Here is a 12856-nt window from a genome sequence, read left to right on the forward strand (position 1 = left end):
TGTAAGGGATGGAGATTTATTTACTACGACCACTCCGTAAGTGCCCCGTGCCTCGTTTCCCGTATTGTTTCCCCTTCAAACTGTGTATATGTACCGCTGCGGCCAGGAAGGTAGACTTTTCCCCAGTCCTTAACTGAGCGTTGCACTTTGGCTTGCATTTGCAGAAAACATGTTTATCTTGGGCCAATTGCTTCATTTTTCTATTCCCTTGCCAGTGACAGCCAATAACTCTGGATTGGCAATCCATCTCAAAGGAGAGAAATAAGCTACTGTCACAGCAATAGTACCAAACTGATAGGACTTTCAGCAGACATTTTCTTATATCTTCTTATTTTAAGAGCAGTGGTTTTAGATTGATAGATACATTGGGGTAAGTCTAAGTGATCCCCTGAAATGCCATAATACATCCACGACTGAGGTTTCCTTTAACCCCTGGTGGAATTTAATTAATTACCTCCTGTCTTTTTATATTTACCCATTGGCTTCATTTCCACTGATTTTTAAAAAATCTCCACTATCATTTAATCTTTGCTACCTATGATTACTTTTCTTTTAAGATCTGTGTCTAATTGCTCATTGAAGAAAACAGTCCATTGCCATTTTTCAAAGACAAGTTACTTTCTAAACCTTTGAAGTGGTTAATAAAAGAAAAGAAGGGAAGGAAAAGAAATCATGGGTAAGGAAGCATCAAACCATCAAACTGGCATATCTGTGCAATCCTGTTTCTATGGAAATTTAAGAGAAAAAGCAAACAATTGTTAAATCCTTGAGTCTTTGTAAGAGAAAATAGTATGAGACACAATGCTATCACTTCATGATAGATGTGAACGGCGGGAAACAGAACCAGGACACCACAATGAGTTTATTGTACTGGGTGTGTCAGGATCTATATTTACTCTCAAATTAAAATGGGGACAGAATGGTGGTGGAACTGATTTCTGTGACAGCCCTGTCCTTGAAAGATCCGCAGCGGTGGCTGTTTCTCTCCTGTAGGTACCCACCTCATCAATATACAAACAATTCAGAAAACCGTTGTGTCCTGATTTTTATAATCAATTGTTTTACATATTTGCATGTTAATTTATATGGAGAGATGGCTTAATTATTGTTATTTCCCCTTTGAAACTGGCATCTAGTAAAAGAGAGCTTCTCACCCTTTCTCCATATCTTTTATCATTACAGCTATTAAAAAAGAAAGGAACATCTACATTTCTTCAACGACTGGAACGAGGAGAGCCCTTCACCACTGCATCCCAGCTCAGGGTTAGTAGAACATTCAGACCCAAAGACTCGATCAGTTTGTAGCAACCATAGAGGGTTTGAGTGGAATTCTCTTCTATTTTGGAAAACTTGAATACCTGCAGAAAACAAACACATACAGACACACTGAGTATGAATATGTAATAATATATAATACACGAGAGAGTCCTGGTGTGAAGAGGAAGATTCATATTTTTTTAAAAAACACACTTTATGTTTCCAGCCAGTGTCTCTCTGGAGAATCAGTTGGGTTTGTTGTCTTTCTGCAGAAATCTCTGCTGGACATCACTGGTCGGCTTCAGAGGTGCACCCCACACTTCGTCCATTGCATCAAACCCAATAACTCACAGCTGCCAGATACATTTGATCACTTCTACGTGTCTGCTCAGCTGCAGTATATTGGGGTCCTGGAGGTGGTGAAGGTCTTCCGGTATGGATACCCTGTCCGCCTTCCCTTCTCGGATTTCCTGTCCAGGTACGTGTCTCTGCTTGCAAAACCTTCCTTGGCTTGTTCAGCCTTTCTTCCATTGTTTTGCCTTAAGGAGACAAGGGGCTCTGGAGCCCAGTGCTATGCACTGACTGAGCTCTTGGAAAAAGCTGTGACACTGGACTGCATACAACTGTTTGGAAGCTGTTTTTATATTGCTTTGAATGTGTAGATTTTCTTGGATACACAGATTCACAAAATTATAATCTATAATGTTTATGTATGTGTGTATGTATTTGTACTGAGGATGGAACTCAGGGGCATTCTACCTCTGAGCTACACTCCCAGCCTTATTTTTTTTTTTATTCTTTATTTTGAAACAGGGTCTCACTGAGTTGCACAGGGCCTCACTAGGTAGCCGAGGCTGTCTGTGAACTGTGATCCTCCTGCCTCAGCTTCCCCAATGCTGGGATTACGAGCGTGTGCCACCATGCCTGGCTTGAGCCATCCATTTTCATGACAGGGGATCATGCCAGCCACACTGGCTTAAGAGACCTTGTTTCCAAAAATAAAAAAGTATAAAATAGGTCTGGGAGTGTAGCCCCGAGGTAGAAGGGCATCCAGAAACCCCAATACCACCAAAAAAAAAAAAGAGTCTCATAGATAGACTGAGACAGGAGGATCATGGTTCGTGGCCAGCCTCAGCTACTTAGTGAGGCACTTTGTGAACTCAGTGAGACCCTGTTTCAAAATAAAGAATAAAAAAGAGGACTAGGGGTGTAGCTCAAAGGTATAATGCTCCTTGGTTTTATCCACAGTACTGAAAAAAAGAGTCTCATAGATTGGATATCTTCAGAAAGTAGAGAAGGAACAATTCCTGGAGTAGGACATGTTTCACTTACAAAATATATATCACACAAACCACATATTTGTGTTAAAAAGTTTAGAAGATGCTTATGAATGAGATTAACAGACATATTGCCTTTAGTTTACAAAACAACCTTGCAAAATTGAGCATTATCTAGGAATAAATTAATGTAGAGATGAATCTTGTGGGTTTTCAGGTCCTGGGGGGATCATATCACTGGGTTGCATGGGAAGGAGGCCTTGGTTAGGATAGCTTTTAATCTCCCTTTTTCTATCCCTGGGATGGAAATCTATTTGAAGTCTCCAGACTTGTTAAGGAATATATGGTTCTTAAATTAGATTTTGCCAATTAAAAGTCATCCCTCCCATCTCATTAAGTACAAGATTTTGGGGGGTCAATGAGTTTTAAACCTGCTCATACATAAGTTAAAAATAAGAGAGTCCTAAATAAATGTAATACATTTATTGGTGCATTGTAATTATACATTATTGTAAGAGTCAAAGTGATACACACATGCATGCACGTAACACATGGTGCATCTCCTTCTGGCTCCCACAAGGCTCCATTCTCCTCATACATGTTAGTAAGATTGGTAGCAATACCGCCATAGGTAGGCACACTCCAAATTTACTGTGATCTTTCTGAAGTGAAATCAACCAGGGCTGGAGTCCAAGGACGCTCTGGTGTGCAGCTCTACCCTGATCTAGCAGGAAGCAGTTAGGAACGCTGTACTTGACTTCGGGGAAGTGAAGCATGTAACCTTCCTGATCAATGGCGGTCTGGTCCCTAGGACTAGCTCCCTTTCCAAGCCTGTGCTAGACCAGCATGATCCAGCAATTGCCCACATCAGAATCACGGAAGGTCATTGAAATACAAATTCCCAGGCATCTTGCCCAGCGTGTGGGGTTCTGTAGGTGTAGGTAAGGCCTGTGGATTAGCATTCCAGCAAGGCCCCGGGAAATGTTAGAGTCGCTGATGTCTGACCATACTTAGAGGACGTTGGTGTAGTCACTGGTAGACACTCGTTTGGTCTTCCACCAGCCAAGTGCTACCGTACGGCAACACAGTGAAGATGGAAGTGGATTTGTGGGGGCATCACCTGCCCAAGCTGCACCAGGTTCACTGCATCCAAATATGCAGATTTGTCAAGACCCCTGAGTGGCCTTTCTGCACTGGGATGGTGCAAATGACTGTTGATGGATTCTGATGCCAGATATGGATGGTCCATTGCACTGGGTAAATCATGAAAATGGGCATTTAGTTAATTTTCTTCTGCTTCTTTATATTCTGTCTTAGAACCATAATATCAAAGAAGCTTTGCCTGAAAGGGTTGTTTGGTGGCTCCTACCTACTGTTCCAAAAAGTGGTCATCTGAAATTGCTTCAACCCCACACAAAAGAGTGGGATCTCTCTGTGAGTGAGTGAGTGAGAGAGAGAGAGAGAGAGAGAGAGAGAGAGAGAGAGAGAGGAAGAGAGAGAGAGAAAGAGAGGAGAGAGAGAGAGAGAGGAAGAGAGAGAGAGAAAGAGAGGAGAGAGAGAATGATATTATATAATTATTAAAAACATTTTGTCTTTTCTTTTCACATTTGCATATATATGTATATATTATTCTAAGGACTAACCCCAATTAAGATAGTTGTGATTAATATCTTTATAAATTAAGCACAACTTTTCATACATATGCAACTATTCAGAGACTGTGGCCTCTTCTAGGCAAGGGTCGTCCACATCTTACTCAGTTCCGAGGCCTATACATCGTAATCATCCAATCATGTGTTCAGAATGAATCTGGCATTGGAGAGCAGGCCTGTTCTATTTAAAGTAGTATTTCAGCCGGGCATGGTGGCGCACGCTTGTAATCCCCGCGCTTGGGAGGCAGAGACAGGAGGATCACGCAGGTTCGAAGCCAGCCATGCGTGCTGGCTTAGGAGACCCTGTTTCCAAATAAAAATGTAAAAATAGGTCTGGGAGTGTAGCCCAGAGGTAGAAGGGCTTCCAGGAACCCCAGTACCACCAAAAAAAATAAATAAATAAAATAAAGTAGTATTTCTGCGCAACAGAGCTAAGAGCTGTACTTTTATGTTTTCTACTTTTTTTGGTGCATTGTAATTTTACGCCGTAATGAAGTTCGAAGCGACGCCAGCACGCGTGCACACAGCCCTGGGCGCGTGTCTCTCTGGATTCTACCCCACTTCTCCCCTCCCCAGACGTGCTAGTGAGGTCGAGAGTGACACCCTCATACATGGACATAGCGTTATCCGAACTGTTTCCTTCTTCAGTTCTTTTTCTCTTCTCCAACTTCCTCCCTCAATCTCTTTCCACCATTCTACTGATTTCTTTGCTCATTTTTCTGAAGTCCCTTCTTTCCCTCCTAGTTTTCTTTCTAGTTTCCACATATGAGAAAAAAACATATGACTCTTGATTTTCTGAGACTGGTCTCGCTTAGCATAATATTTTCTAGTTCCTTCTATTTTCCTATAAATGACATGATCTTGTTCTTTATGGCTGAGTAAAATTTCTTTAGCAGCCATATTTTTAAAAGCGCATCAGGTAAAAAAAAAATAGTAGTGGGGATGGGAGATGATACTTTTGGGTAACTCTTTGAATTTCTTTCAACATTCTCTTAAAAGAAGATGTGATATCGGGTGTGGTGGCACACACTTGTAATCCCCACGCTTGGGAGATGGAGACAGGAGAATCACGCTGGTTTGAAGCCAGCCTTGCTGGCTTAAGAGACCCTGTTTCCAAATAAAAAATATAAAAAAATTAAAAATAGGTCTGGGAGTATAACCCAGAGGTAGAAGGGTCCCATCCCCAGTACCACACACAAAAAAAGATGTGATTTATTCTTTTCTTTGTTTTCACTGGTTTTTCAGTGGAAATGGGATTACTGAGTTCAATGGAAATTTGTCACCATATCCCTGAAATGAAAGATGCCAGTCTTGAATAAAATCACAAAAACATGGATCCATGGAACGATTACTGGTTCCCGTAGAACATGAGTAAGAAAATCAACATATTGCTACATAAAGAAATAGCATAATTTAATATTTCTCCAGTGTTCAGAAAGTACTTTTAAATGCCTACAGGAAAAAAAAAAAACATCATTATAAAAGCAAATCAGAGAGGTAGGATTTCATTTAAACTTTTGGTTGCTAAAATTTCAGGTGACAGAATGTATCATGCCAGTGCAAAGGGGTGTTCCTCGTGTTATTATGCCAATTAAATTTCTATGCAAAACATTTCTATTCACATCACATGGTCTTAACTGTTAGAGAATTTAAAAAGCTGCCAAAATAAATGACTTCTAGCATGCAGAAGGAAATATGGTGACCAAAAAAATCTTGGATAAAAGAAAAGTTAGGATAGCCAGCTGTGTGGTTTAGAAGCATGCAGCGACTCATTCGTACTGTATTTATTATGTCAGAAATCCCACAGGCCAATAAATTGATGAGCATGGATAATGAGATTTCCTTGGAATTTGGAGTGGGTGTGAAGAGTTTCCAGATTTGCACCTTGGCATCCTGGCTTTAAGAAGGGCTCATCATCCCAAGTCTTCCTCACTGAGGCTGGGAAATTGGTCCCTCACGGCCTCCTGCGTGGGTTCACTCCTGCAGTGTGGTTGTGACTCCTTTCTCTGTGTGTCCTGTGGGTGACTGCAGCTTCGGAGCAGGGCAGGAGGAATTTCCAGACCTTGTCTCTCCTCGCAAGAGACTTCACAAGCTTGGCTTTTGCAGGGAGCGTGAAATAGACAACACATACAGCAGGACCAAATGAAGACGTGCAAATCCTGGTACGCAATTGGGTGAGCCGTGGCTGCGGATGGAATGGTGTTTCCCAGTTCCTATATTGAAGCCCCACCTCGGTGTTGGACGGGAGGCCTATGGAGGCGACTAAGGTTATAGAAGGTGACGGGCGCATGGCCCTGATCTGCCGGAATCCATGTCCTCATGAGAGACTTCGAAGAGCCCCTGGGCCCTGTCTCTGTCCCTCTCCCTTCCTGCCACATGAAGAGAGAACAAGAATGTAGGAGGCAGTCTGCGAGCTGGGACGAGGACTTCTCCAGAAACCGTATCTCCAGGGTTTGATGTCTGCCTTCTCACCACCCACGGTAAAAAAGAGCCGTGGGGATGGGACATGGGTGAGAATCTCACTCCTGGGATTCTCTTGTGGCAGCCTGAGCTGACCTAAGCAGCTAGGTTTGCATTTGTTTGTAAGGTGTCAATAGGTAACAGAGCTGGACAAACTGTGGGCATCTTTGGTGCTGTGATCATGTTATCTGACACTTCTTGGGCTAACTAAAGCAAATTCAGCTTCTCTGCCCATCAGACATGGCTTCGCGAGCCTTGAGCTTCGTCCGTGTAAACCTAACCCTTCTACCTCGTCCATCGCTCAGTAATGTTTACCTTCTCTGAAGACTCACTCACAAACTTCTCCTTTGGAAGACCTTCTAGAACATTTCACCTTAGCTTGTTTACCTGCCTATAAAGACTCACTCAGGTGCTATCTCCCACAGAAGTCCTTCTAGCACGTCCTAAACTGGCTGCATCTCTGCTTCAGAAGCTCCTCCTGAGGCATGTGCATGGCATATTTGCTACCTCACACCAGAAAGTGCCTGCCTCGAGGGAGGTGGGGCCCAGGGCCAAGTCTACTGCTGTGACCTCAGCTAAGAAGATTGCTAGGCCTCCATAATATCCTTAGTTTTGCCTTTGGGGCATGAGAAATCGAAAATACTGTGAGGGACTCCAGATAATGAAGGGGAAACCTCAGCAAAGCTGAAATGGAAGGGTAGGAGAGGAAGAAGGCTGAGGTAGATTAATGGAGGAGCTACATCCGAATCTGTGTAAAGTATGAATGTAGCACGGTCAACCTGGACACTCATTGTTTGGAGGGGGAAAAAGGAAGTAGGGGGGAGAGGGCACCAAGCACAGTCTGAATGTATGCCATTTTCAATATGATCCACATAAAAACTAAAATAATAAAAAATAAAAATTGTAAGACTGGATTTCAAAAAATAAAAATAAATAAAATACTGTGACTTTTTACAGGAAAAGTTTGCTTTCCTCTGTACTAGACAGAAGAGGGCCATGTCGGTCCTCCAGCAGAAGGCTGCTGGCAGGCTTCGTTTCTGCACCTGAACCCCACAGAACTGCATGGCAGAGTCTGGGCCACCTCTCCATCACTGTCACTTTCCCTAAAGTCAGCCTGAATCTTCAGTTTCTGAGACCTTCACCGCTGGCTCGGTAACTGTGAGCTCTCACCAGCATACACTGTAGAACAGCAGCAACAAAATCCCAAGGCTGTGGCTTGCAACACTGAAGACCTGCTGTCTCTTTAGTACATCTGACTGCAGGACAGAAGCGGTAGAGCTAAGCTTAAATCAAGTACAGTATCAGGCTGTGCATCATGATAGGGTCTAGGTTAAGGACCAGCCTAGACCTAAGAAATGCTCGCGCTGAGCCAGAGGGAAAGAGAAGAGGTGGGTGGGTGACACAGGTCCTGCTGAGAGGCCCCCTTGCTCCGGTCTTCCACAGGTTAGCAGCATCCTTGACCACAATGAGCATCGTCGGGTGGAGAAGGAGTCCCCTCGCCGGGAGTGCGCAAAGCATAAGAAGAGGGCGGATGGACACACTTGTGGCCCACTTATCTAATGCTCTGTCAGAATATCCCAAAACGTGTAGCATAAAACAGCAATGAGTTTTTCTTCCCAGGTTTGGGAGTTAGCTGCGATTAATGAGGCAATTCTTAGATGAGATTGTTCCTACATATGTGACCATCTAGCAGGAGAGCCTGAGCCTTAACTAAGTCACAACTGGGCTACAACTAAAAAGTGGATTGTTCACCCACAGGTCTAGTGCCTTGGTTTTCCTCATTGGCCTCTCTTTTAAACAGAACAGCCTGGACTTTGTATGTTGGCTCAAAACCTCAAAGGTCAAGCAAGGACACTTCCAGTCTTCCTAAAAACTTGGACTGGAACCAGCATGGCAAGCTCCCCGTATTCTGTTGCTCAGCCCAGTTACAGACCAGCCTGGATCATTTCAGTGGGAAGGAAGCGGCTGACGGTGCCGTCAGGATCCCAGGGCGAGCTGCCATACCCCATAAAGGGAGACGTTAGACAACTGGGAGCGATAGGTCTTCCATAGCTGCACGCAGACGTGATTGCTGCCCTTAGCCCAGTGTGTTGAATAATATAACACAAGCATAGATTTTTTCCATATCACATAATCGAAGGAAAATCATATGAGACCATGCAGAAAAAGTGGTTTAAAGAAGTTCTTAAAGGTCACGTGTTGTCTGCTTCCGAACACCTTTCCTGAAGCTTTCTCCAGTCTCCTGCATGCTTCTGATGTTATAAGGTATACATTTTTTTCAATGGGCTACTTTAGGAATGGCCAGATTTTAGTCCTGTGTCTGCTGTATTTCCTTCCCTCTTTCAATTCCCACCCACTTCCAGGTCTAGGAGGGACAGCTTTGAGAGTGTGACTGTAGATCCTGGGTGGCAGGTCACACGTGGTTCATCTCAGGTTGTTTATGGTTGGCAAGGAGAGTAAGACGCCCTCATTGACTGGAGGTCTGCCGTTTAATGAGGGAGGCGTATTTGGAAAGGACAGAGGGCTCGTCCAGTAAAAGCAGCAGGGCGTTTGGTGTTATGCTTGGCGTGGGCAAGGGCCTTGAGCTGTGTTTTGGGCTCACTGCTGGATGAACTGCTTAGAAATCGTCTGAATCACTTTGCTTGTTTTACGGACACCGATGGGCTGACAGGCCACTCTAAGAAAGGTGCAGCCATGACATTCAGTTGGGTGTGGGGAGAGGGATGAAAGAAGACACACTCGGCTCGTGGATGAGATGTCTTGGGCAGCGGCTGCCCAGTGACGCGGACGCTCACCGGCTTGGCGTCCAGGCTGAATCCCTCTCCAACTTCCCCTGCTGCCTGCCAGCAATGCCAGCTACTGTCAATACATCTTTAGAAGAAATGGGAATTCATAAGGTCAGGAGATATTAAACCTTCTAAAAGCTTTAATTGGCAAAGGACAGATTTTCTTCAAGGTAAATTTGCCAAAGTCTGACTGTGTCCTTTCTGCTAAGATTGTCGTGCAGGGAAGGCTGATTGCACACGGTTTAATGGAGGGAGGAAGAAAGAGGACTTGTGTGACCTTTTGGTGAGGTGGAGAACAGGAGAGAGGAGTGTATGGAGCAGCTTCCTGAAGCCATTTCAGTGTAAACACAACTAAGTTTAGCTTGATTTGCAGTGCGTCATACTGCTTAGTGACATGGATCATAAGCTCTCTCGGGGTCCTTCAAGCATCTTCAGAGTCTTTGTCTAAGAGACCAAGTAGCAAGTACTGTAGGCTTGGAGGACTGTCTCTCCTGCACAGCACTCAACGTGGCCTTTATGACAGAAAGCGGTGAGGTGGTGCGTAAAGTGTGGGTGAAACGATGCCCCACACTGGCCCCATCGGGAGGAGAATGGTTTGGCCAAAGGGCAGCTCATACTGTATAATTCTCACTCACCCTCTTTCTGATAAAATTGGAGGGGAAACCACTTTAGAAAGGGGTATGGCTCATGATGGGTGGCTCTGATGCTCGCTTTTATAACCTGGCGCAGATCCTGACTTCTACTCGGGCACGGTTTACAATCCCCCACGGCAGGCTCACGAGCTCAGACATCATGCATCTCTCCATTATTTATTTGCTTTCTGTTCTTTTGTTCAGACACTTTATGGAGTCCTAGAGTCAGTGCAACATGGGTTTCACCTCAGCCTTAGCTGTAGCCTGATGGTCATGGTCCCTGGGACCCATCCTGTCCCCACAGTAGGTCTGCTCCAGACTTCCCATCCAGTACCTTATTCCTGACAGAAGCTTTTAAGGCAACTGTTGTCTTTATGAGATCTCAGTTATTGTGAATTAATAATTGACATAGCTTGAACGTCATTCTCCACTAACGGGCATTATAAGTATTTAGGAGGCACCAGGGACTGTGCTAAGCTCCTGTCAGTGCTATCTTACTGAATCCTCACAACACCCTATGAGTCCTAGGTACCTGCACTCCTGCCTCTTAGCTGAAAAAACAGCCTCTGAGGAGCTGAGTGCCGGTCCAGAGCCTCACACCTCATCCCGAGGGGTGTTCCCAGCCACTACAGGATGCACATTTGGCTCAGATGTGGGTCCCATTCCAAAGCAGCTGTTCTCCCATTGGCTATGGTTATCTCTTTGTACTTGATGGTCATAAGGGTCCACAGGTGGACAGCGCACATATGCTAGAATAGCAGAGCAACACCAAAGGGGAAGTTTCTTCTCTTTTCTTTTCTTTTCTTCCTTTTCTTTTCTTTCTTTTCCTTTCTTGTGGTATTGGAGATGGAACCCAGGGGCATTCTATCTCCAAACTACACCTCTATACACCCCTAGCCCTGTTTTTTATTCTTTTTTTCTGAAGCAAGGTCTCATTAAGTTGCAGAAAGCCTCACTAAGTAGCTGAGGCTGTCCATGAACTGTGATCCTCCTGTCTCAGGCTCCCAAGTACAAGATTACAAGTGTGCATCACCACACCCGTCTTCAAAGAGGAAGTTTCTGAAATTCAATGCTGGTGTCTCTGCTCTGGATTACCACTGCTCCGTTGGCTGGAAAAAAAAATCCGGTGAATTTTATGGAGTCTCATGGACTGAGGCTAATCCCGTGGGCCTTGGCACCATTTTGCAGATTCGTGCAAATGTGGTAAGATGACTGATGACAGAGTGTGACCCAAAAAGTAGTTCAAAGAAGAATAAGAAAAGTAATGGTTAAAAATGGAGAATGTACTGGGCATGGTGGTACACACCTATAATCCCAGTTCCTGAGAGGCTTAGACAGGAAGAGCACAGGTTCCATGGTGTCCTCAGCAACTTAGCGAGACCGTGTTTCCAAATAAAAATTAATTAATTAATTAATCAATTAATTAAAAAATACATCCAGGCATACTCGTGCATGACTATAATCCAGTACTTGGGAGGCTGAGACAGGAGGGTCCCAGGTTCAAAAACAATCTCAGCAACTTAGCAAGACTCTTAGCAAACAGTGAGCCCTACCAGATCAGGGCTCCCCACTTATGACCTATTTAACCTTAATTGCCTCTCAAAGGCTTCACCTCTAAACACAAAACAAAAGACAAGAAGGGCTGGGGAAGTATTTCAGAGATAAAAAGCCCTTGGGTTTAATCCCCAGTACCACAATAAAATAAATTAAGGCTGGATGTGTAGTTCTGATGTAGAATGTACTAAATTCAAACTCTTCCTCTCAAAAAAGAAAAGGAGAACTGCACTTTATTTAAAATATGTGAAAATGAGAATAAATAAATAAATAAATAAATTTTACAACTTTTTAATAATCTTGGAAACAAATGCCCCAAACTCACCAGCCCCAATGATTTTAAGTGACTCTATAATCCCCCAAGCAAGTATTAAGTAGGATACAAATGAAACTGGAGTGGTTACTCCTATTCCAGGAAAATAGACAGGAAGCTATTTACAACATGAATTCAATATTTTGACAGTTGCATTATATTTTTAATGCAATCGTAAGAGTCCATAAAAAATTCAGTCCTAGAATTCAGAATCTGGAGCCCAGAGAAGTAAACTGTTTCTTCATGATCAGTATGTTCACGAGAAACAGACTATTGCTTTATCTCCCCCAAAGATAGCACTTTGATGACACCACTTAGATTAGCCACCTGCTTCACTTCACATAGGAAGTGGAAAGGGCTGGAGAGTGCCTTGGCCTGGACTATCACACTGTCTCCAACTCTAGGAAACATCAGAAAAGAAGTGCCCTTTCTCATCCAGCAGGGAGACTGTTTTCTGGTAGAGCTGGGTTGTGCAGTGGGCCCTGAGGAGCTGGGGTGTGCCTGGGCCCCTGATGAGTACCCCCAGCCTATTAGAGCTTTCCTTCTCCTGTTTGCACAAGTCCCTCACTGCTGCATGGATCTCCTGAGACCACTGATAAGCAATATATATATTCCCCCAAATCCTAAAAAGGGTCACTAATGCATCACTTTTATCGACATCAAGGCTATTCTATATTCAATACTATACGTGCATCCTATTTTCCATCCCAAACCTTGTCCCTGCACATTGTCCAAAATAGTCCAGGGATTCCCCAACCAGAATAAATCAAAATGTTAAAGCAAAAGAGCAGTTCTAATAATAAAATCCAGTAGCCCAGACATTCCTCATATTTGACTATAAATCTTCTATTATTAAGTTCCCAGTGAGCAATGAAAGTTCAAAGACGGATACGGATATGCCTTGCAAATTAAAGTCCAGAGATAT

The 12856-nt window shown here is 43.8% G+C and overlaps 1 protein-coding gene across 1 annotated transcript in view; it reads left to right on the forward strand.

Annotated features, from left to right (window-relative positions):
- MYO16 (myosin XVI) overlaps positions 1-12856 on the forward strand; it is a gene marked incomplete at both ends in the record, with an annotated part of 497659 nt that overhangs the window by 355788 nt on the left and 129015 nt on the right. The window contains 2 exons of the mRNA XM_080689777.1: positions 1183-1263; positions 1530-1735. Of these exons, the coding sequence (XP_080545903.1) occupies positions 1183-1263; positions 1530-1735 (287 nt within the window). The remainder of the gene's footprint in view (positions 1-1182; positions 1264-1529; positions 1736-12856) is intronic.

The sequence above is a fragment of the Muscardinus avellanarius genome, assembly GCF_963383645.1.
Source record: "Muscardinus avellanarius genome assembly, chromosome: 2".
Classification (NCBI taxonomy): domain Eukaryota; kingdom Metazoa; phylum Chordata; class Mammalia; order Rodentia; family Gliridae; genus Muscardinus; species Muscardinus avellanarius.